Genomic DNA, 27,458 nt, shown 5'->3' on the forward strand with positions numbered 1-27,458 from the left:
TAAATTATTATTGTATTATTTGTTTTATAGATGTGATAATGAGGAGTATTGTTGTTCGGATCAATGTTGTGGTCCATCGCAGGGCCTAGATTGGTGGATATAGTAAGTCACTCGATTTAATTGTCCACTATGAAAAACTAAATTGTTAAAGAAGGGAAATGGCAAACAAGGCATTAACTATTAAACAACGAAAATGAATGAAATTAAGATATAAAAATTGGTTAAGTTGTTTAGTGAAGTGAAGACGGAATAATCTCTGGAATTATGTCTAGTCAACGACCTCAATAATATTTAGTACAAATTACAGACTAATGGCACGGCATATAGGTCATAGTTATACGTCGTAAAGTTAAACCTTGTTGAAATATTATTATTTCTTTGTTTCAGGCCATCCAAACGTCCATAATTTTTTTTTTTACAGCCAAAACAGAATAAATTTTAAACAAGCAACTATCTTGTACTGTACATGACAATCCTTTAATTTTTATTCCAAAAGTTTGAAAGAAAGTAAGCATCCGAGTCAATGCAGATTCGAATTAGAGTATTGTTACTTTCTAGAACATGTCTGTTAAATGTATACAGCAGCTTTCGGTGGAGGGATGTAAAATTCAAAATATCACTGGATACACAGATATTACTAATGCTGACTGCACCTCTTAGGGACCGGACAGAATTTACGGCAGAGGGGGGGCCTGGGGAGAAATTGGGGGGGCCATGAAAAAATTGGGAGGCTTGAAGGGGGGGCCATGAAAATTCTCATGGTTTGAAAGGGGGGGGCCGCGAAATATTTTGTCATTGAAAAAAATGAATATGTTAGAAAAGTTAGCATTGCATGAGATAGCACTTGATATCGCCTTTAATATTGAATGTCTACACTTTCATTTATGTATTAAAATGGAAGTGTGTACGTTTGTATGTACATATTTAGTGAAGCATAAAAACACTACTCAAGATTAATTTGATACACCCTGAATTACTCTTATATACTCCAAGTTGTTCACACACACACACTTACACACACACATATGTATATATACATACATACATACATACATACATACATACATACATACATACATTTTAGCACTGTGGAAACAGGTTCAGTGTGTAATTACCATCAAGGATACATATATATATATATGGTAATATACTAGCATATGACCTGTAATTTATGTGATGAAAAAGTGACCTTTTGGTGAAAAATGTCAATACAAAAACGTCTGGCCAGATTAATTTAGATAGGTGTTTTATTTCTTTCCTTGACACTATTCTTGAGTTTCACTCTCAGACTCACTAGAGTCTGAAGATGTGAGGCAAGACTTGTCTTTCTTTCTATCTAAAACCAGTGAAATTAAACTATTTCCCTCCTCAGCATCATCAAATGCATCTATCTGTACTAAATATTGTAAAGCATTTAGATGTCTGCGTGGTGTTAAGTGTTTTTTTCATCAGTGACTTTGCACTAACTTTGGTAGTTGCCTTCTGACCGTATTTTCCTACAACCTTATCCACAAGTTGCTCACTAAAAACAGTTAACAACAGTCTTTTTGCTTGACTAATTGTTCTTTTCTCTTTCCATCTTCTTACTTTTCTTTTATTTTCCTTCTTTCTCCTTGTCTTCCTGTGTCGTTCGCTAACAACAACTTCATTCTGTGGGAATCTTCTTGCAATGTCACTTATATGAGAAACATCATTTTGTTTGGCTTTCACTAAACCAAGCCAATGTTTCATGAAGTCACAAATGCCTGACACTATAGGTTTAAATATGTATGGTTTTGGAACTGAAAGCATATTGATTACATCTAAGTATTCCACAACATTCTGAATTTTTTTGCACTTTCATGAAGTCACAAATGTCTTACATTTACATATGTATTGGTAATGCATTTGGTGTAGGAAAGTGAAAGCTATATTTGTCAGACCTCAGTGTGCATAAAATCCTTAGTTTGCTAGCACTTCATGACATCACAAATGTCTGACATTAGATAGTTATTGTGTTATGAGTATAAATAGATATTTGAATACACTATGTAGGTGATGTGATGTCCTTAGATACTCCCCACAAATGTCCCCACTACAGTTTTTCACAAATCACGCATGTGAATGTGTGTTTACTCTGTGTCTGTGTTTCTGTGTATGTATCAGCGAATGACAGTTAAAACCACCACATCAAATGCCTTGGTATTAAGTGATGACTACTTATGGTGTCTAGTTGGGAAATAAACAAGATTATACCACATGTGTATGATTACATGTATGGTCAAAATGTTTTATTTTGTTTTGTTTTCTAAAAAACTTCCTCTACAACTACTAAGTTGTTTGGGCTGAAATAGTAACATAATAGTAGTACCAAAAGAAATATTACAGTTGTGCTACAGTAACAGACTGTCGACAGTCGCTCGCGCCTTTTTTTCCTACGTTTTATCTAAACTCCGGTCCGGCGCAACACTAGTATAATCGCAAACTGATTTCGAGGGCCGAATTGTGAAGGCCCAAGCGAGTCGCTCGGGCCTTCGGCCCTCGATCACTGTGACTCGGGCCTTCGGCCCTCGATATCAGTTTGCGATTAGACTAGTGTTGCGCCGGATCGGAGTTTAGATAAAACGTAGGGGGAAAAAGGCGCGAGCGACTGTCGACAGTCTACTACAGTAACAAAAAAATTTGTACTCTTTTTAGTTATTGTAGGGGACAGGATATTGTGCACTTTTTTTCTTTCTTTTTTTTTTTGGGGGGGGGGGCATGAAATTTTTATACTTTTGAAAGGGGGGGCTGTGAAATTTTGGTCACAGTGGATGGGGGGGCCAGGAAAAAAACCAAGTCAGAGATAATTTCTCCCCAGGCCCCCCCCCTGCCGTAAATTCTGTCCGGTCCCTTAGGTCAAAGACTAACTGCATTGTGTTATTATATGCCACTTTTAAAGTATGCATCATCCTAGAACTATAGTTATACCAAACATTTAAACAATGCACATTGTGTAAAACCTTTTAAAAAGTGTGAATTTCAACTCCTTGTAGCAATATTACTAAATTTGCGAACAATAACAAATGCCCCTAGCACAAAAAAAAGATATAAGCAGACTCTGTCTCTGTATATTTGTTTCGTCATCCCCTGTGGAATGACAGATAATCCTTCAACTGAAATACGCAATCAATCAATCAATCAATCAATCAATCAATCAATCAATCAATCAATCAATAGTACAGAAAAGATATAGCTGGGTACATGAAAAGTTTACTGGTGTTCTTAATGTGATTAATTTACGCATAAATATCGAATTGTGAATATATTTTTTTTCATAAATTTAATCTTGCAGCCTTTTGATAGCCATTGGTGTTGTTATAGCGATTGTCTTACTTGTCCTGTTACTAACCACTATCTGGAAGAAACTATTTTATAAACACACATCTGTGGGTAACCTTCATCCTACCAGGAATAGCGTGTGGACACCACATGACGAGACAAGCAGCGTGAAGTCTTATCCATGACTTTCTTTAAAATTTAAAATGTTGGCATTCAAGTAGACTGAGAAGGTGGAATTTCTTGACGAAGTGTCCCCAACAGACTATGGTCCGTTCATTGTTTTGATCGAGAGTAACGTGAAGAAATATTAATGATAGGAGAGAGAGAGAGAGAGAGAGAGAGAGAGAGAGAGAGAGAGAGAGAGAGAGAGAGAGAGAGAGAGAGAGAGAGAGAGAGAGAGAGAGAGAGAGAGAGAGAGAGAGAGAGAGAGAGAGAGAGAGAGAGAGAGAGAGAGAGAGAGAGAGAGAGAGAGAGAGAGGGGGGTATATTTCCGTATCTATACTGTACTTTTACTAATTATTTTAAATAATTATTATAAAGAAACAAATTACCTATGTCTCCTATGTCACGTCTGGTGTTTTTTGTGCTCTTCCTCCCGAGACACAATCCATGAAATGAAAGCTATTACCAACGTGACGTGTGCTGTTGAAGGGCGCCCGCAACCTGCCGTCACTACTGCCATAAGTGATTTACTGACTGATGTATGTATATGAATACAGATACAACCTGTGATGTAATTCTTGTAATGTGAACGAACGAAATTGGTCTCCATCTTTATTATCTTCTTTCATATCTTCATACATGAGAGGTCATTAAACTTTGTTGGTCTGTCAAAGGTGACCTAATTGACGTTAATGTGCACCTTTCATGTGGAACAGACCAAAACACAATACTCGTCAGGAAACAGTCGATAACCGCTACACCTTGTAAATGTAATCCAATATACAGTTTGACGTATGAGTATAAGATGTCTTTCTGCTAGAGTTGAATATAATACAAATAAACTGTTAACACTAGACTGGAGAACAAAAGCTACTGTTTCTATTCATTTTCTATGGGTTAGTGAAAACACACCGCTACACATAAGTTGCCGCCGACTCAATCGTCAAGTCATCGACGTCGAGTACTTGTTATTGGGTTACAGTTCGAAGGCTGCGTATACTGCACGACCACGGCGCGGCAGACGTTTGTTTTGCATCGTTGCTGAAATCAATCATCGTCTAATTCGAGCTCTCATCCGAGGAGTTAGGATTTGCTTGACTGGACATCATGTGACGTAATGCAAATTGAAGAGGAACCACTGGAGCATAGAATTCATCTCCATTTCATAGATTAAAATTAAAAAAATGCAACCGTTGCTATTGCCGACTACGCCGAACAGAGATACAAGAGAAAGAAAACCGACCATGGCGGTTCATGTGATAGGTAATATATCGCTGGTACAGGTACTTGCAATACAAGCACAAGCACAGACTGCACTGAAGGAAGCGATGAAAAATGAACGGTCAAAGCGGTGGGGACAGGTAAGAATAATTAAATTCTTTTTAAGTCTTGCAGTTTTTCGAACGTATCCAAACATGGCTGTGAATTGTAAGTTGCTATATATATGCAGTCCAAAATGACAGTGATACGTGCTCCATCACTAACATACCAATACAGATGTAGGAGACATAGGAAACGTGTTTTAAAAACTACCCCGGTGTTGAACTCCATCGATGGGCATGTTTCGAAGGTTACAAAGAAGTCAATCAAAAAAGCGTCATCGCCATGAGAAACCAAAATCAAGCGAAACAATTCCGAGTATGTAGAGTCAGTAGCGACTCGGACCACGACTATATTATATCGATTGAGTATGTATATAATTACCCACAGTAAGTCTCAATACAGTCTTTAAAAACTGCTTCGCGATGGAAACAAATACAGAAACAACCTGAAACTGAATCAACATTTTACTGTTCATCGTTTCCTACAGAAGCCCAATTCTATATTTAAAAAAAAAATATGGAGAAACGTCACACAATAAATACGTTATATATGAACCGTCGTTGATACGCCATGGACTATGTATGCCCTTGGGACAGTTTGTGCATTAGAGTAATTGATTGTAAGTACTGCATCATCATCTTCGAAGACTAAACGTCGTAGAAAAACATAAACTACTGTAACAAAACACTACAAGTTTACGTCTTTTTTAAAGCTAGCGTTTCATGTCGATCGGTGTATATAGTGTCAGCGTTTGTGATAATGTTTTGTTTTTTTCATTCACATTTAAATAATTGCATGTAAGTAGTTGAGACTATTAGATTACATAAACATTGATATGGCCGATTAGTTTCTCATCACGAAAGTAAGAGGGACTCTGACAAGACCCACAATTTTCAATCCGCTGAATACGACTCTAGCCTACTATGCAAAAAAATCGCCGTTGCTTGCGTGCGTGCGTGCGTGCATGCGTGCGTGTGTGTGTGTGTCAGTCTCTGTGTGTATACATATTCTTATTTATAATGTTTGAGATCACTGCGTGATTTCCATTTAATTTGTAAGAGTCATTGCATCACAACGCTGGCTTTCAATCAACTTGCAAATTGCTTGTAAAACACCACAGTGAAAACATTTTGATAAAGGAAGCCATTTTGTATATAATGAATTTATCTTTAAAAAAAAAAAAAAAAAAAAAAACTTGCGATCAAGCTCTATGAAAAACAACCCGTCAACTAAATATGACGTCATCGGTTCACGTGATCAACAAATCTAAGTTATGCAAGCAGTATTAAACCTTTTCTCTATCAATTATGATAACAAGCTGAGCTTCAATACCGTGGATAATACAATTATTGTCAATACATTTACAACCTTTCATGTTAACATCATATATTATTTTAAGCACGTACATGTCGTTAATTATTTCACATGAATCCATTTACCCGTGGAAACGTAATCACTATCTCCATGGCATCGACAAACGAACGAGGCAAACATCACTGGAGTTATCGCTAATGAAACCAGGGGTCATCGTCGCAGTATAATAATATATCTTAGAGCATGAAGTGTTGACTGATGAGCCGACTTCCCATATCGTGAACGATAGATAACTGACTTTTTTTGAGTGGTACATTTTGTAATGTTCTTAAAAGGAATGGACGTGTTAAAATCGGGTTTGGTTTGCTAATAGTAACAATGTCCATAACTGTATTAAACTTAATTACAAGAAGTTGAAGAATGTGATCAGTTGTTTGCAACCCCCTCCCCCACACACACACGCACACACACACATCCCACGCCATCCCCTCCTGTTTCCATGTTTCTTTTGTAGCCGCAGACATAAAGATTACACTTATATAAATATTACACATGTACATTAACAATGCTATATTCGTGCAATATCACCCTTGACTATCTCATTATTGTAAAAAGAGATGGAATTAACAAGCTAATCAATACTTGGGTATATAATACAAATATGAACGGTGACTCATAAACGCGATCAATCATTAAAAGCAAATTCTATCCTTCAATCACCATTAGTGACAAGGTATCCAAGGCAACAGCTGTTGACTCAGGTCTACTTACCCTTTCCAAAGTGTAATTGGTGTTAGATTGAATGCCTCTCATGTACAGATCAGTCAATTACATCTTAATTCCGTTCAATATAAAAACACTTCCAAGCTTTTCCGTACAGAAATGTATTCAGGTCAGATTTTAAAGACTTTAAAGTAAAAAAGAAAGGCATGACAGACAGATTGAACAGCAATGTTGACTGAAAAGAAAAACATACATACATACATACATACATACATACATACATACATACATACATACATACATACATACATACATACATACATATACATACATATGCCTACATACATACATACATACATACATACATACATACATACATACATACATACATACATACATACATACATACATACATACATACATACATACATGCTATCTTAAGCTTGACATATTTCAAATGGCCTGATGTGAAATTTACACCTGTGTATTATATCCACATTTTCCGGACTGAGTCTCACAGAACGCTCAGAAAACGAACATGTGATACCGTGACTTTGACAGTTACAAATGCTAATGATAAATAAGACGTGAAAAGAATGTCGCTACACTGCTGACGACGTCGATATTTTGGAAATAATCTAAACGAAATTTAAGCCACAGATTTAGTGTTGTACAAGCCTTTCATTTCACCGATGTACATTAGCTGAAAAGTCACTTCTCCTATGACTCGAAATCAATCGCAACAATGGTACCCGGATGTTCCTACTGGATAGACATGTTCATTTGTCGTATACCTTTAAATGTTTAGATAAAAAAGTTCAGATAAAAAGAAATGACGTAAACTATTTGACTTCGCTAAATCGGGGACGTATAAACAAAGGGTTTGTTTATACGTTCCTGGCTAAGTGTATACCAAGTACACATTGACCACATTGGATCTTTGTGTACGTGTTCTGATACCGATTTATTAAAGTTTCTTTGGCTGTTTTTTTTTAATAATATAAAATAATCAAGTGTGAATTTCTCTCGTTGCAATGTTCTTCCCAGGTAATTATCAATTATACAACCCTCCTCAAAGTTTTGTCTAGAAGGAGATTTCCTGGTGATTGGACGCCGCCATCTTGGTACAGTCTTTTGGTAAGTAAAGAAGAAACCTCTATCTCTTTGTACATACTATATTTATATGTATACAGTTTGGGGAAGAGTTAGATAATTTGAGGATACTAATGTGTTTAGATACATAATGGCACATTATTTGTTCCTTTCTCTGGCATTTTTACCTTGACAAAATACACGTTATAGTACAAACAGACATATATCTACATACAGTCTGGACGAACAATGTGTTGACATTTCCTTGCAGGTTTTCAGACTCTTTTAAAATCTACATTGAATACTGGTACCACGATGACGTAGATAGCACAGTATTCAAATGAGACGCCATTTTGAATTCAGGTCGATGTAAAAGATATTCATAACGGAGAACTTGTCGTTTTCAAAATTTTTGACGACACAAAAATTATATCAAAATGTCATACCTGAATATAATTAATACGTATTGTGGATATAATAACAAAATGTGAGACATGATTCCATATTTTATCGAAGTAGGATTAACATAATAATATTTTACCATGAGAAACTAACTTCCAAAACCTGTAAATTTATAGAGTTGCACGTTGTGCTGATTAAGGATTTCTTTAAAGTCCTCGCCCAAACACTTATCGACAACATTACGAGAGATTTAAACTAAAACCACCTGTTGATTCACTAACATGTAAAGTAGGGGATGACAACAGATAATATGTTAATTCTCAAACATGTTGCTTCGCGCCACATGCCGTTATGTCGAGAATAATGCCATGTACATAGTACAATGTTCATTGATGAAGGGAATGGTAGCTTAATTTAAAACTGACTTGGAACGGATGAATGGATTCGTGAATAATAGTGTATGGATGAATTATTGAATAGATGGATGAATTAGAAAACAAAAAGAAACGAAAGAAGCAATTTAGAGAACCAATGAATTTCTGAACTAATAAGCACGTCCTTACGTACGTTCGTTAACGTTTCATTAATTTCACTCATTAGATGTACGAGACACATTACCACCTGGGTCTAGCATTACAACGACTCAATGACCATGAAGGCGCCCTCAAACACTATAACCATGCCATTGTTGCAATTTCTATTCCGAAGGTAGGTGTGTCTTCTGTATTACAACTTTCTAACATCACTCTCCCCCCAACAAAATAAACCAAGAAAAAAAACACTGTCCAACGATTGCCCTGTGTATGCAACATTGTAATATGCTAAACACAAGATGTCGGTTTCAGCAGTTACAGAAACATACTGAAAAGGGGACAACGGATACATTCAGTTTATCGTTTCCTACCCTTTTTTTTGAAAATGAGACGGTTTAGATTGGTAAATAGTAACTTTCAAGAGATGACCTCTAGCTTCTCAACATACATGGGCTCGTGAGAAATATCACCAAAAGTATTGTATCACAAATGTATTGGTTATATATAATATATTCATATTTACTCACATGAATTTGTATTTTGTCTCGATTTCTTTTATAGAGTGGGTGTGCATTTGGCAAGTGTACCACCAATTCATGTCTCCATACCCCACTGTATGCCAAGAGAGCATTTGCTCACATCAAACACGGTAAGTTTTTGGGGTTAATATTATACGAGAAGTGATAGTGGTAGAGTTACTTGGTAACCGTACGAGCAACTGTTACAGTGTCTGTAGTTGATAGGGATGTTGTGGTAGAAGTTGTGATAGCAGTATTCACCACATCGTGATTCACTTTCCATTTTGTTGCCATAGCTGCCGATTTTAAAAATGCACTGAAAGATGCAGAAAAGGCTGTAGTCCTCGACAGCAAAAATCCAGTGAGTAAAGATTATTTACATTTGTTGACTGTAGTATAACGAATATACATATATATATATATATATATATATATATATATATATATATATATATATATATATATATATATATATATATATATATATATATAACTTGGTGAGTATCAATCTGCTAAGACAGTGCTCTTTACCGCAGTGGCAGAGCGTAATATATATATATATATATATATATATATATATATAACTATTACGCTCTGCCACTGCGGTATAGAGCACTGTCTTAGCAGATTGATACTCACCGAGTTATATATATATATATATATATATATATATATATATATATATATATATATATATATATATATATATATATATATATATATATATATATATATAATGATTTTCTCACCACTGCACTATACACATCAAGATCAGAGAAAGCACCGTCGTTGCCGCTACACATGACATGCCGCCATGCTTCACATGTTCCTGCGATGCTTCAAATGTGATATCGATTTGCTATCCTTGAACTTTAGCAGTTTCCATAAAGTTATAATAGCAATGCTTTTATGAGGAAAGAAATGGCTGACACTGTGTGTGTTGTGGTGACTACATCAAAACATGGAAGAGTCTGCTTCAATGTTGAAGGCATGCATATATTATATGCAAATTGTTTTACAAATATATTATAATCATAGTAATAATATTGGTTTTTATATAGCACTTTCCCACTCTGTGATCAAAGCACTTTACAATTATTACCCCTGGCATGGACCTATAGTGGCACAACGGCCCTTTACTTCCTCAACGCTCTGGGGAATACATATTTTCTATTGATATGTAAACCATTATATTTATATTTTTGTCCGATAACATAAATTCACGTCACGTTCAAAACGTAAAACGTCCACTTACAGCATTTCCCAGTAACATGGGGACTGTCCCCTTTAATTCGTCATAGTCAATTTGTCCGACAGTCATGATCCGTACACGATGCAATAGTTGACAGAAAACTGAGATGCAAATTACACGTACAATTACATGAATAAGAAAAATGACGAGAATAATTTTGATTATAATAATCTTGATAGTTGCATTATTTGTATGGTTTAGAACGTTTACTGTATTCGCGCAATGGTACAAAATACTATGGGAGAAAGAAAACAGGCACTTGACGATTTACAGCTTGCCCTCACTTTGGATTCGAACAACGTATGTGCTCTTGTTCTAAGAGGAGCCATCGATAAACCATTGGTAAGTAGTTGATGTAGAATTCTGGAATCCATTACGTTATGTCACAGACAAGTAAGACTTATTTGTCTGTGGTTATGTCTAAAATTGTCATAAAGGCCATATACTCTTTATCATAGACACATGAAATATCTAGACAGGCTACGCATTTACAGAACAAAACATTTCGAAATTCTCCCTTCTTCACAGACTCAGAATGTCGAAGTTTGCGGGTTGATTATGTGAGATGGAAGACGATCGAGCGATGGAATGAGAATACTAGCATCCCCAAGCACTCGTACTCGGCAGAATTGCGATTAGTTAGGGTTTGATATTGTGTGTTGTTCAGTATGTGTGCTTGATGTTTTACCAATCTGATATTTATTGTCACATTTCAAAATCTATTTTAATTTTTTTTTCTGTGACGGACGGGGTGACATTATATCCATGAGAGGGGGGGGGTATACGTCATTTGATGAGAAAATAACATGTTTAGGAAAATATCAACTTGGAACAAATACAATATATGAGAAACTGCAGTTGCGCAGGAAATGTGATAGCTCAGTTCAGTTCAGTGTGTTGTGATTGAATTGAACTACGTACCCCAACCCCAATTCTCTCTCAGCGCCGAACAGATTTCGCTTTCCAACTACATGGCGACATTACGAACAGTTCTTTGACAATGCTAGAATAATTATTGTATCTTCTGCTTAGATATAGTCATTTATTTATTTGAGATGACTACAGGATTACCCCATTTACAGACACTCTGAAATTGGAAAGACTAAAATGCATACAATATTTACAAAATATTCATATTCTAGTTCTCTACCTGTTACTAGAAAGGATGGTGCTATTAAAGCCAGTACCCTCCGGCTCCGTTCTGTAATGTGAGAGCATGGTAATTACGCAAACATTTCTAATTTTGTATTAATAATACATGTAGGTTGATGAACTTTCCATCTATCTGGGAGGAAAAGAATCGAAACCCAACACAGACCATATAAAGGTATGTGAACCAATCAGTCAGACTACCATAAGATATGAAGGTGCAAATAAATACCAGAACGTTGTTATTTTTGCCTCTGTGATTATAAAACAATGGAGAGAAACAATTCAGCATTTTAACCATTCTCAGAACTGAACAGCTGTAAAACTCTTCGCGGAGTTGTAGCTATTGATTTCGGCAATAAAGTGTTGATGTAAACTTCAATGAAACAAACTTGTAAGCAGTTCATTTTCGGTCAATCATACTAACTAGTATATGTTACCATATGTATGCACCATAGCTGCATTTACACCACTCGACATTCTAATGTACGTACACGCTCTAGAAATCAAGAGTGAGTCTGACATCACCTCGCACGCGCGCGCACACACACACACACACACACACACACACACACACACACACACACACACACACACTTACTTCACCATATCCTCTCTTTTCTATCCGCAAAGGCAGCCTTGCTTAAATCAGACGCACAGAACTTCTTAGACGTCACCGACTTCAATCATCCCCGTATTCTAGACTTTTATGATAGGTAAGCAAAGCCGTCAAAGTTTCATGTATATCTTTACCGTATGTCTGTTCAGATTGCTTAATATACAACAGAACAAGTTTCAGTCGTGGTTATATTTTTATGTTACAGGATTCCTAGGATGTTTACTGTGTTTCTTTGGCAATACTGATTTCTACAAGCATGTTACAATTCTAATATTATGTATGTTCACCATGGAAGCACTAAGATCCAAGTTTCATACACAAGTTCTCTTCTTCCACTTTTGATCTGTAAATTCAGGTGTGAAAGTGTTGATTCCGCCTGATGATTAGCTCATAGACCCTCTTGGTGGAGGGTCTATGATTAGCTGCATGATTGATTGACTGATTGGCTCATAGAGTGTGGAGGGGAAGCTTGTGACATAAGACAGGCATTATTGTTTTGCGGTCATTGTTGTGGGTTTTGTTGTTGTTGTTGTTGTTGTTGTTGTTGTTGTTGTTGATCGTGACGATGATGATGATGATGATGATGATGATGATGATGATGAAATCTTTCAAATATCAACTAGCATATGATACAGCGCATTATTCTTTAATGTGAACAATAGTAGAAAATTAACGTCCAAATCCACTAACCTTTGCAATGTAACATAACATACCCATCAATGTAAACCATCCAATATCCTATCCTTACAGATTCCTATACTCTTTAAACGTACCCCATACCGTATGCCACTACCATTTGATTCTACTGCCGTCAAAGTTTAGGAATCTCATAGCGTGTACACAGAGACCCAACACTGCCAAGTCAACATGGACCGATAAAGGTGAGGATTTTCTTCACTTGTAATACAATAAAGAAGAACTACGCATATAGTGTTTTTTTCTGCGATAAATATGATAAATGTCTATAAACGTCAGACCACGTGTTATTATCGTGATTACAGCAATCACAGACATACATGATGTATTGCGATACTATACACAGTTTGTCACATACAGCCCCCCCCCCACTCCCACCCCCACCCCCCACCCCCCCCCCCCCCACCCCCCGTTGTAGGAAATTGTCACTGGTTCTGTTTGATGTGATACAACAACGCAGAAATCAGTAAGAAACTAGGCAGGCTACAATTCAAGATAGCAAAATTGAATGAATACAGTTACATTTTGCCTAAATTGAATGAATTAATGTGCAACGTACCATAAGCGTATTCCAAAGAGAAACCAGATCTTTTTAGACTATAACAGTACGGTCTTCATGACGTGATCGTCTACTTCACTTATAATTGCCTTCATTTACACCACATCAAACTTTCACGGAAGTATTGTGACAGATGAGTATCTTGTTTTGGGATCGAAATAATGTTTGAAATGAAATAAAATAAAAGTCCAACCTACCTACCCTAGTTTCTGAAGTCATGTTATCGGAAACAAACATGTTTTGTTTTGTTGCCTTAGTCCTGTTAGAAAGGAAAAACTATTGTCTGGCATTGAAATATCTATTACATATGTGCCGATGTGTAATTAGTATAATGATATTTCGTATATACATATTTCTCTTTTTTCATATAGGACCGATCGATTCTAAAAGAGTACCCGCAGGTCTTAAAATTAAGGCCACAGCTAGTACTTTTAATCCGTGTACTAAATCACACAAAGATGGAGGTCAGACTATTCGAGCATTTCGTGCTGGAACTGCTTCTCAATTTACAGAAACTGTGTCGGCGACAGAAAGAAGGATAGCTTATGGACATGCTGTACGGCAAGTCCGACGTGCGAGGTCGGCACCCCCTGTCAGACTATGGACTCCTACAGGTAAGTGTGTGTGTGTGTGTGTGTCGACTAAAGTCATTATACAATATTCCAATCTTCGTATATAACAAATCATGCTTTCTCCCACACCAGGGCTGTTATTTCTTCCACGACACTGCGAAATAACCTATTGACCTGGTGCGTTTTGGACGGTGCCGTAAAAGGGGCTGTGGTTTACGACGATGCAAATCATGCTATGTACAGTATATTGGGAAACTTAGCATATCGTAGCATATATAGCGACCCGAAAATAAAACTCTTCAAATGTTAGCTGTTATTTTGTTCATCGAGGAGAACAAAAGAAGAGTCACGGTACAAATTTTTGAAAAGAGATCGAAATGATATCAAGATGAAGCCATTTTAGCAACCATATGGTCACCGAATACTGGGGAATAAAAAACTGACACTTTTACTGATACAAGACGGGGTTCCCAAAATTTCTTTTTTATATAAAAAAGACCGGCAAGCAACAAGCTATCATAATTATGGCAAAGTTTATTAGCGAGCTCTTAAGAACTTTGGTTTTTCGGAAATTTGCCTACCGGGAGCGTTAGCCCTATATTCTCCAAAGCTTTAAAAGAAAATTTAATACCAACTCGCATTTCGTTACCAATTCGCTTCCTACCTTCTATACATGAGATATATATTTCCTAGTTTTATCACTCACTTCAGGGGTCTATAATTTCCACATTTTATTTTCACAGATAGCACATATGACTCATCCAGCTCTACAAAATCTGTGTATACATTGAATACTAGCAGATCTAGTAGACGACCAATGTCTGCCGTTACCACGTCACCAACTCAGCTTTCCTATTCTACGTTCAACCGGAATCAAGATAGGGGTATTTCGAAGAACGCTTCGTCCCTTACCTCTATAAGGGTAAGGAAATATCGGTATTTCAGGCTTATTAAGAAATATTGTGTGGTTCCGATCGATTGCGCCCAATTTTAGAATAGGTGGGGTAGGTAGTGTCTGGTTCATGTAGTTATGTTTTATGTTGCTTTCCATATGGTCTGCGTGTTATTGGTTTCTTCCCATCAGATGTACAGTCATTACAGATTGGAAGAACACTTTTATATTGTCTTTTTAAGTTAATGTCAGTTTCCACATCTACTATTTATCGCGAGACTTCACGATTTTCGCGATTTTATTTATTTTTTCTCGAATGAAAAACTAGGTGGGGTCGGGTAACCGGAACCAAACAATTTTTTAGGCCTAATAATTATGCAAGAGTTCATTGTGAAATAATGTAACATTTATAGACGACCTAAAATAGAATCCAAAAGTAACTTGACTGGAGAATAACAATACATTGTTTTCTTTCCTCTATGAAAGGTGATGGAGAAAGTCAACGTCAAATATGCTCCACGTATGTATGTCAAGTAAGTGAAATCAACATTATTTTTGCTGTAAATGAAGTATTCGTCAAAATGTCAATATTCAGAGAGAGAGAGAGAGAGAGAGAGAGAGAGAGAGAGAGAGAGAGAGAGAGAGAGAGAGAGAGAGAGAGAGAGAGAGAGAGAGAGAGAGAGAGAGAGAGAGAGAGAGAGGGGAAGGGAGGGGGAGAGAGAGAGGGAGAGAGAGAGAGGGAGGGAGGGAGGGGGAGAGGGAGAGAGAGAGAGAGAGAGAAAGAGAGTGAGAGAGAGAAAGAGAGTGTGAGAGAGAGAGAGAGATAGAGAGAGAGAGAGAGAGAGAGAGAGAGATCCACTGTACATGTTGCGATCTTCCCTTGTACTAAATGATATACAATTAACATTGCAACGAAATCGTTAGCATATGTCAACAACATTTCATTTTTTGAGTGCATTTTACCAAAAGGTGTAATACAAAGTGCAATTTTAAAGAAATAATCACTGATCACATCACAACATTATGAAAATAAACATGGTTTATGTCACAATATATGATATAAAGACCCGTTATACAGTGTATAACGCAGTCTTACATCATGCTTTAAGATAAGTTGTAAGCGTTCGAACAAAGACTGTGGGATTTATTCCTTGGACCTGGTCGATCTCTGTCACGGCAAAGAGCTTCCATATAGTTGGTTTTGCTGTGCTAAAACCTTAGTAAAAATGTTCAGAATCACCATCAACTTTGTGCAAGTAATCTTAAAATCTTCAATATTTTTCTTGCAAATATTTGTAAAAAGGATAGTACTTGACTCGTAATGACATGACCCCTTATGTGACTTGTAATTTCCTCGGCTGAACAGAACAATACTGAGGAATAATGTCAACATTTTTGCAATTAATTTCCTTTCTATTTTGTATTTACAGGCCATGGTCTGGAGATAGAATACCACCTGCTGACAAAGAAGAAAAAGTGTCTAGTTTTATAAGCACCAAACCGTTCCTTGGCGTCGGTCCATATCGATGAAATGCCTGGATTTATTAACCAAAATTTAGAAATTTTACAGAATCTTGATAATTAACTTATATTGTTTAATTATGTTACTCTCGCCACAGATATGTTGATATGTATATATATAGTAGCATTTAGAGAGAGAGAGAGAGAGAGAGAGAGAGAGAGAGAGAGAGAGAGAGAGAGAGAGAGAGAGAGAGAGAGAGAGAGAGAGAGAGAGAGAGAGATTAATAATGCAAGAAATTAGGTCTCGTCATAAATCGGAGTTTCACGCTTTTGCGATCCTCACACAATATACAAATATATAATGCTTGCTTGACAAGTATTCTGTGGGTTTTGTGTTGTGTTGAGTTATATGTTGTTGGTGGTGGTGACTGTGTTATAGTTACGGCGCCGTTGTATGGATGATGATCGTGCTTTATACATATATGTTTTATGCTATCTATGGGTATTCAGCCATTCACCTCCTTGGATGGATACTGGTACCTCAGTCCACTTAAGATGTCTGAGCTGTTACAAGTAAATGAGGGGTTGGAATACAGTTGGGAGGGGAGGGGGGGGGGGGGGGCATGATTCAATGAATCTGAAGTTCAAAGTCATGTTTCATCAAATTTATTACATCAAAAGTATCTGCACTTCATTCTTGTTGTTATTGTGGTGATTTGTAACTATAATAATATTATTATATATTTATTGACAAACTCAAAGAATGTAAAATTTTCAGTATTGATGTGATGATTCTTGTTCATTTTACAAAGAGTAACACTGAAGTTAAGCACTTTCTCTATGTGCTTCACTCGTTTGTAGCATTCACATCAAGTGTAAAAGTATACTGTTTCAATTGGTTTATTTACAAGCCTAGCATATGGCTGTTCTAATGTGGTGAATTAGCAAATGAAACAGTATACGTTTACACTTGATATGAATGCTATAAGCGATCGTCGTACATACAGAAAACGCTTTACTTTGGTGTTATGGGTTGTAATGTTTTTACCCATGACATAAGACAAAAGTGTGATATTTGACTTTGTTTGTTTTTGTCAACCATGACCTGTGTTTCAACTTCATAGGTGACATTAACCTGAAGTTTGTCACCTCTCTTTTGGCAAACAAACATTCAAAATGTTAGTTACAGCATATACCTTATCCAAAACGTAAAATAATTTTATGTAGTTCCTGTGAATATATACATGTACAGCCTTGTTCCATAAAAAGTAATGACCACTGAATAATAATAGTTTAGACAAATTAGGCATTAAATAAATTATGTGAATAGTACAGAAAACTGTTTTTAAAAAAACACATAAGAAATCAAATGGGCATAAGCTGGGTTTAAATGATTTCTGGGAGTATTGCTTAAAGGTAAATATGGCAAAGTACATGAAGTATTCTACTAAACGAAGAATTCTATGACAGAACCGCATGACGTGCGAGTGTAAGTTTGGTGTACTTGAGGTATTTGCACCAGTGCTGGCACTAATCTCACTGCAAGCACGAATATAAATACTCCGAGTTCTCCACACTTGCACTCATGCGACACAGGGTTCTGTTATTACATATGTTTATGCAAAACAACAGATTTCCATAAAAAATGATACTATAAGATCATGCGCTTTTGTGTAGAATGATTGTGTCCTCATTTGCATATCATTTGCATGCAAGTATGCAATACTTAGTAATTTGGTACTGCAGTGCAGTGCAAATACCACTAGTATGTGTGTGCAACAGTGCAAGTAATCTCTGGTACATATGTAATAATATACATGCAATTGCTATAACGGAGAACTCAAATATAGTATTCGGGCATAATATACAAATATATCCATAGGTACATAATCTATTCAATGAAAAATAAATATATATAAATTAAAATTAAAGGAAATCCACATTACTACATATGTACTCATGATTACTTGCATCAGTACATGTCAGTACATGTACATACTAATGGCATTTTCACTGGCAGCGCAATACTGATAACATTGTTACATACTTAAATGAAAGCACAAACGTTCTGTGTGCATAAAATCACAGGGTCGCATGATCTGTGGGTGATCACGGAAAGGTGGCAATTACCCTGCAACTACCCTGCTACATAAGTCACACTGTACATTTCTTCCAAGCATAAAAAAAATTGGCTTATGAGGCCTTTTTTGTTGTAATAAATATGTATATCAGTCGCTTGAGAAGTGATAATCTGCAGCGAAGGTACCCAACTCATTCAGCCTGCAATGTTGGACATGAAGTATGCCCCATGATGCACTGCTCCAGAGGCTACCTCCTGCACAGGCAAATTGAAATCTAATTTCCCCATACGCTCGTTTGGGGTGGTCTCATAGGCAGAGTACCAACGGTGAGAGGCTGGGTAACCGAGACAATAATAAACTCAGCTTGTGCCATTTTAAAGCATGAGCATAAAGGTGTCTGACATCACTGTGACATAGTGTTCACATCATCAAATCGCAAAAACGATTTGTTTACACTAAAACACTGAAAATGTTTTTTTTTTAAGTTTCACTTTTTCACATTCAAACACTTTTAAAATAAATATCTAAAAATAAAGATAGCATTTACTACAAATATTATTTGGTTGTCTCACTCTGGAATGTGGTAATGGTAAAATAAAATGTTGACTTCTTGTGATAAGATCTTAATGCTGAAATAATGCTAAGTTATTGTTTGACAATGACTACACATGTCCCTCTGGATTATAAGCCCCTTTATTATCTGTACGTATTTTGTCTTTTGCCCATTAAAATACAAATAAACAAACACATTTTGTTTACATTTGTCAACCTTTCTTGTCACTAAGTCTTGTTAAAATGTACTCAAAATAATCAATCTTTCCAAACACAGACACTCAATCCTCTACAAAATGTTAGCATGTATTGCTCATCAACATTCAGGTTTCAAAAATTGAAAAGAATTAGCATATTACCATATTTAGAAGTTATTTGCATATGTGTATGCAAATGAGATTACTTCAGGAGAATACTGATGTTTTGAAATGTAGAACATATTTTCTTAACAATATTCTGTTAAAGGAGAAAGGAAAAATACAAACGAAACATATTTTAGTTACTCTGTAAAGCTCTGTCACACAAATAAAAAAACAGGTTCCATTATTACTAAAATCAGTGAAAGGCCATTATTGATACCTGATTGGTCAGCCATGAAGGCTGACAATTCAAGTTTTGGATTGGTCCTGACTTTTGACCCTAGGCTATGCTTAGCACACTCTATTCTTTATAAAATTATTTCCCTACTATTGCGTATGCATAAACTATCATTTTTACAAAATAGGGGACTCCTATAAAAGATCACGTTCACGGATTATTTATCTAAACTGAATTTCACACTTCCTCCAGTCATTCTGTAATTCACCTTTCATCTCTACGTGTCATCTGTCAACTCATGGTTCACAGCTTGGTCAGTATACCAACACATTTCCTCTCAAAATCTCTTCTCACACCTACACAAAATGACCTCACTGGGTCTACCACAACATTTATATCATTAATATGGCAAAAATGAAAATTTGAGAAATGCAGCCTCAAACTTAAACTCGTTTTTGTTGAAAAACCACATATACTAGGTAGAAATAGACAGACATAAATATATACTTCCATCTTTACCTTGTCGTCTGATTTCCATTAACCACAGTTGCAAAGAGTATACACTTAATTTCTGGCTGTTTTGTGAATTATTGACAAGTTAAGCTGTATGATTTACCATAAGTTTGTACTCTTTTCGCTTTTGGCATAGCCTGTTTACAATGCTGTTAAGTTGCGTTACTCTGTTAGCTGTCACATCCACACACTTGTACTGCTTTCCCTGGCAAGTCGTTATTACGATTTGAAAATCATTTACCCAAGAAGCGTATAATCACAGTTAGGAACTGATTACACGAGTCATCAGACTGATTATTCAAATGAGTCATTATGTAAATGAACATATGCAAATGTAATGTATACAGGAGGTAACAGAAATGAAAGTCTGAATAATTTACATTGTAATTTACATGTAATTATGTAAATTGAACAGATATCCTGGTAACAACTTTTGGGATGTGACTAACTAAACCAGAAATTTCAAACCATGATGACTTGATGTGGATAGTACGACAACTATAACACAAGAGTTATTGCAGTCCGTCACTCGGCACCATACAAAGGCTAGTTATGACAAGTTTCTATCAAAAAAACCTCATGTATCTACCATTTCTTTTGATAGAACCTAATATCAATAACAAATGAAGTGATTCACTTTCTACAGCATGCCTTTTGTCTTGGAAAATGTATTATCATCAGAAATGTCATTTTTATAAAGCAAGCATTTTATCAAATTTCACTACAAACTGTTAAAACTGTTTTCTATAATTCTGTTGTCAATGACAATAATTTGAACAGAAATATGTAGTCTAGCTGTCAAATCTGTTCACAGTGCTTCTTTTAATTGAATACTGTAACTTGGGCAACATGAAGTAAACAACAAAAATATATTCCAGAATGCTCAACACTTTTTTAGAAATTAAAGTATGCAAATTTTATACTTAGATCTTTAAAAAATCATGTTATCAGCAGTTGAGCTGTATACACAATGAGCAGTGTTCTTGCTCAGGGTGGTAAGTAGGTAAAATCTACCGGGGTGCCCATGTCATTTTACCTGGGGTCCCGAACAAAATTACCATAGACTCTATGGGGAAACACTGACATTTTTTACCCCTTTCTTGGTGTCTGTTACCCGGGTTCACCATGCCTTAGCAAAAACACTCAATGAGCATGTTTATTTGATGGTTTTCATATTATTTGAGTGTTTAGTCACAAAGTTAGTATCACACTACAAAACAAGAACATCTGTACGAGAATTTGAGACAACTGTCTGAAGTCACGCATGTGTCGATGCCATGGCGGATACCTGGCGAAAGCTTTGGTGAGCTAATTGAACATTTTGGTGCTGTACGAAGTTAAATTCATGAACTTAGACTGAACGTGTGCACAGATGAGCTTCTATCATACGAGAACATCCCCTTTCCCTGACTGTAGCAATATATACATAATATCTTTCATCAAACTATTGTATCACAGAGAGAGAGAGGGTTGATACTTCAATAAGTACTGTTACTGTTTGCATGCATCATTCAAACTACAAAATCTCCACACACAAACACATTACAAAGTTGAGTTGAAAATTTAACAATTCTGACTTTCAAAGACTTAGGTCTCAAGACAGATCTGAGACAAAGTTGACAAGTTCTGGCATTTAACATTCTATACAAAGTTTGTTATAAAAAAACTGACAAGGTCTTGGTTATTAAGACACACTTTATAAGTTTTTCAAAAAACAGTTTACCTCTACAAAATGCCTATGTATGCATATAGTCTGTAAGGTATGCATGAATGACGGGGCGCCCTCACACATCGGTCAACTCCTCCAACAGAGGCTGGTGAGGATGGAGCAACACGACGTATCTTACAGTCTAATGTATACACTGATGAATTTGGTACCTAAAAATTTACTTTAGTTCACCAAAGGCCTTGAACTTTGACATCTACCCTTGAACTTTGACACTACTGTTTTTCAACAAAATGACATGACAAATCATCATTGAAGCGAAAACAATCCACACACCATTTAAATACATAGAAACAATGAACTATGACCTCACCAGTTTAAAACCATGACCTGTGTCAATCACCAGGGGCGACAACCATTTCATTTTACACCTTTTCACGCACCGAATGCAAGAGTCACAGCATCCGAAGATGTTAGTATTACCAGGTATACTGAGAATGATTATAAAGGGTCTGGTGATGGACGGGAAACTGTTCTGCCAATGCGACTCAATGTCCTGTTCTGTCGGTGAATGAAAAGTGAAATCTGTCCAAGTTTTGGAAACGCCATACGTGGCCCGTACTGTACGACCTTGTTCATTCCAATTGACGTCTGTTTCTTTTGAACAGTTATAGTCAACCCATTCTTTGGTGAAATCACCGATATTGACAGGAGTTCCACTTTCAGCATCGTCTGTTTTCTCTATGATGCAGGATTGTATGGCGATAAAGTCATCTCCGTTTCTACGTACTTGTTTAACCCATGGAAGTGAATGTTTTGTATCCATTATGAGAATGAGTCGGGATCCTGATTCTCCACATGCTTCACGCCACCATTCTACAAGGGTATCAAACTTGAGTGTAGCATCACCTGGAAATAACGGAACGAAATAAACTACATTACAAGCGATCGTTTAATTATAAAAAAAAAAAGATTGCACACTTTGGCCACTAGAGGTGCTGTTGGAAAGAACCTTTTGGACCAGAAGTGAGATACATTACAGACTTTTGTGTCCTATTGCCTTCATTGAAACAATCACTATTTTACCAGTGTTTGTAGTTTGTAGCCTTCTCAATCAGTCAAACAATTCTATGATTTGTTTTGGAACTTGCGACTTTCAAGAACTTGACTTTTTAAAAGCTACATCTTGTTGGCTACTACAAGTATTGTTACAAAGAATGAATTATTTATACATTTCCTATGAATGTACAAAATGTACTTTAATAATCATGGCTGAACTCTAAATTTTCTCTGTGTAAATTATGACCAGGTTTGACTTTTACAATTATACCAAGCATAATAAGCCAAGTTGAACAAAAAATATGGCATTTATATCATGCTCATTTTACATCATAACAACGCATGTCTATGTCACAACAACGCGTGTCTACATCACTGGTTTCTGCTGTGTTCAAAATATGAGTCAAAACATTCAAAATTGCTATTACTTTCTCCAATTTTTCTGTGAAATTACTGGCACTGGTATAATTATGTTATTCTCCAATATTTGTCTTCATTTAGCCAGAAAATCCTCACGACCAAAGGGTTTTGTCATTACTCATTCTGGTGACTCATAGTGACAAAGTGACAAAATAGTGGGGAATGACATCAGATAATACATGCGCCAATTTAATTTCAAGAGAAAACAGGGAACGTAATGGTTTGTCACTACTCATCTTAGTAATTGGTAATGACAAAGCCCCCTTAGGTCTCTCGTATTTTCCTTGGCTGAATGACGAAAAATAGTGAGTGAATGACACCTAAATATCTATCATAACTTCACCTGCTAATGCCCAGTCTCCGTTAGGCTGTACATGTCCACTATAGTATATTACGTAAGAATCGTAACGTGGGCCATCTTTTGTTTCTTTTTCAAACAAACTTTTCAGTTTTGTTTCCACGGTTTCCACGGTCAAGCCACTGGTGGAGTAGTCACAGCTGTAGATGTCAATCATGTGATAAAGAAAGAACCTCTGCATTGTGTTGAGAATCTCTGTGGACCTGGCACTGTGTTCCTGGATTGCGTTGGCTGGAAGTATCACTGCTTCACCATCTAACCTGTATTATATGCAGATATATGTATTTTAACGGAACTGATCATCATGCATCGTCTTAGTAAAGATTGCGGACATTATTTACACCAAGTGTTAGTTAGTGCTATGACATTCTGTCAAACACTGTCTGGATATCCAGTGTTTGGTTGTAACTGGTGCCTCTCTCCTCTAATGGCTAGGTGACAAATGTCAGAATGCCCCATCTAATGCCCCCCCCCCCCCCCCCCCCAAGTGTTTCTGGTCAGGACAATTTGTCTAAAGTGGGGGGGGGGGGGGATGTGATTTTAAAAAAAAAATTATTATCTACAATGATGTCACTAAATCTACTATTTATGACAGTTTACATTGTTCGTTTTATTTAGTACTTTAGAGCAAGTGTGTATGTGGGTCAGATGTCATTTGCTTGTTCATGATTGGCTCTGTAGTTGTCTTCCCTGAAGTAGGGAGGGTTATTTTTGTGTTTTCCCCTGGATCTGCAGACTGCATGGTCTAGACAAACACGAAAAATAAAAAGAGACTGACACGAGAGTATTTAAGTGATGTGCTGACCAGAAACAATTGGGGGGGGGGGGGGGGGGGGGAGATACATACATCACATCACATTCATCAATTTGTAGTCATTTTCCTCATGCCTTGAGTCAGGGAGAAGCATTACTAAACTGTCATTTTGAAATAAATGTACACATTTAACATGGGAAAGTCATTTCAAATAGTTGTATGTATATCAATGTGAAGTTTAGACAATGTGTATATGCAAATTAGCTTAATTTACTATTTTAGTATGATGAATGTGAAGAATGACTTGGTGACAAATGATAACAAAGCATTTGATTCAAAATTTTAGAAAGCCATATTAGCTCTAAAGGATGTAGATGTAGATGTAGATGTAGATGTAGATCTAAACAGAGATGTACAGCAATCATAGTCCCTCACATTGATAACTAAAGTCTGTAAGGTACGCCAGGACAGGTCGCCCTCACACATTGGTCAACCCCTCCAAGAGGAGAGGAGGCCAGTGAGGACAGAATGGGATGATGTATCTTATAGTCTAATTGATACCAAGACTGAAAGATTCATTATGGTTATCCTACTCAAGAATTCATGTTTAGCATGTGATTAACAGGAATGCAAACATACAATGACAATCTCATTAACATAAATTGTTCATAAGAGTTTTAAAAGGAGAGTGGCAACAGAGATCACATGACTTGATCCTCAAAATTTCTGATTAGCACAAACTACTTACCTACAGAAATTGGAAGGTGCTACCAGAGCATAACCGACACAGGTTCCTCCTAACGATTTACCAAGTTCATAAAGTAGTCCTAACTGCATACATTCGATAGGTAATACGATCAAGAACATACTGAGAAAGTTGGCATTGTCCTTCTGCCACGATACGGCAGTCAGCATTAAAGTTGTGGCAAACGAGAAACAGATAAAACGCTGTGAAATCAGACAGAAATATCGTAGTCCCTTCGATGCCATGATCCTGCTCATGCTTTTAGCTTCTTCAGTCATGGCATCAAAGAACGTCACACATTCGTGGATTTTACCGAGGAACGTCCACCAGGTGAAGATTTGAGCAGAGTGGAAGCATAGCCACAATAAACCGAACAGGATGAAGAAAGGGATTGAAAAATACCACTCTTCATGACTTACAGTTACCTGACCAGCAAAGACAAAAAATGCAATTTCAAATCCAATGATCACAAAAATGGATAAAATGCTGAAAATTCTACTATTGTACAAATAACACTGCCAACGTTCTAAGAGTGATAGTCCACAGAAATAGGTATCTAAAACAGTGTCTACGACCAATCTTCCGGCAAAACAGCTGACTGCGAACGAATTGGGCTTCAGATTAATAGCAGGAAACCAGTATACTGCCGTTATCACATAAGCTACTATGAGAGTTGGTATTGCGAGCAGTACACGTAGTCGCAAAGCTATGATTGTAAATGCAAACGCAATCACCAAAAGCCAGACAGCTGCCAAATCTTCTTCTAATACGACACTTGCGACAGCAAATCCTATAAGCTCAAACGTTTCCATGTTTGTTAACAATGTTGATCGATACGTAACAAGTCCGCACAGTCTCTCGGTCAGTGACCAAAGACACTTCATTCCTAAACTGCTCATCAGGAGCACATTCATTAACGTCTCATTGGTTTCGGTTTTATATTTCTCATCTTCAGTATAAATGATCATTCCAAGCAGACACCCGCACCAAAGATGAAAGAAACAGGTGCTGACGTTCTCGAGCCCAAAATAGTAATAAAATATACAACACAGGGCAAATAGAAATAAGCCACACATAGTGAGTATGAGTATAGTTGTGTCTTGACTGTGCAGCCATCGGTGATAGAGTCCGGTACAAATAGCGACTAAGAGAATCAAGCTACTCAGGTAGCCGATGTATCGTACATTACATTGTCTCTGCAAGTCTAACATTCTGTTGTAAGGTACTTGAAGACAGTGACTTATAAAGTACTTGATTGAGAACATGGAGGTGATTTAGGTTGTGCTCTTCTATAGATAATTCTGATGAACTTTAACACGATGAACTTCACTATGACATACAACTTTAAACAAAGTAGCTGCAGTGTTGACTGGCATAACATTCACGTATGTGCACCACCTGTATAAAAGCAAGAAAGGGGTTGGAATTAGACCTTTAGCTGGGACCACACTTCAGCTATGCATGGTGTATATTATTGATCAATTTGTTCAATACCAGAATTTTAGTCAACCACAATGTAATGTGTAAAACCTGGTATGCTGTACAGAGGGATGAATGACATACATAATACAATGCACAAACCAAGTTGTACACATTCAAACAAGTAATACAGGATTTATACCCAGCTCATCGATATCATGACAACACATGTACATACATGTAACTCACATTAACTGATTCTGCAGTGCTCAAGATACAAGACACTTCAAAATGTTTAGAACTGTTATTAATATTACATTCCCTGTTTTTGTCTTAAAATTAAATTTGTACAGGTAATATCAGCTATGGCTTTGTCACTACTCATCTAGTAACTAGTAGTGGCAAGGCCCCTCAGGCCACTCGTATTTTCTGGTTGAATGAAGAAAAATATTGGAGAATAATTAGATGTTAGTCCTCAATATTTTTCTTTGTTCAGCAAAGGAAAATATGAGTGACCTAAGGAGCCTTGCCACTACCAGTTACTAGATGAGACAAACCCTTAATAGGTCGGAAGTATTTTCGACTGAATGAAGAAAATATTGAGGAATAACATAATTATACCTCGATACTCAATCATAATTTATGCAAAATCACAGAATACAGTCATTGGGGCAATCTGGAACGTTTTGATACATATTTCAAGCATTGCAAGACCAGTGGTGATGACACTGGTTGTTGTGACTTGGAATGACTGGGTTTATATACATCCATATTTTCTGTTCAAAGA

At 36.6% G+C, this 27,458-nt stretch overlaps 1 protein-coding gene across 1 annotated transcript; it reads right to left on the reverse strand.

Moving 5' to 3' along the window:
* Positions 1-22,277: 22,277 nt before the first annotated feature.
* On the reverse strand, positions 22,278-26,517 carry LOC144442752 (transmembrane protein 168-like). Its single transcript, XM_078132128.1, has 3 exons — positions 25,256-26,517; positions 23,739-24,013; positions 22,278-22,825 (listed from the first exon to the last, which is right to left on the reverse strand). Exons 1-3 carry the CDS (start codon positions 26,515-26,517, stop codon positions 22,278-22,280), a joined length of 2,085 nt encoding a protein of 694 aa, XP_077988254.1.
* Positions 26,518-27,458: the final 941 nt, after the last annotated feature.

Source organism: Glandiceps talaboti, chromosome 1 (genome assembly GCF_964340395.1).
Source record: "Glandiceps talaboti chromosome 1, keGlaTala1.1, whole genome shotgun sequence".
Classification (NCBI taxonomy): Eukaryota; Metazoa; Hemichordata; class Enteropneusta; family Spengelidae; genus Glandiceps; species Glandiceps talaboti.

What these genes read in the sequence shown, in the direction of transcription:
- LOC144442752 (XM_078132128.1), bottom strand. Translation starts at nt 26,517, where the DNA reads ATGTTCTCAATCAAGTACTTTATAAGTCACTGTCTTCAAGTACCTTAC. An exon ending in GCACCTTCCAATTTCTGTAG is followed by an intron (nt 24,014 to 25,255) that starts GTAAGTAGTTTG and finishes CATATAATACAG; the next exon opens with GTTAGATGGTGAAGCAGTGA. An exon ending in CGGAGACTGGGCATTAGCAG is followed by an intron (nt 22,826 to 23,738) that starts GTGAAGTTATGA and finishes CGTTATTTCCAG; the next exon opens with GTGATGCTACACTCAAGTTT.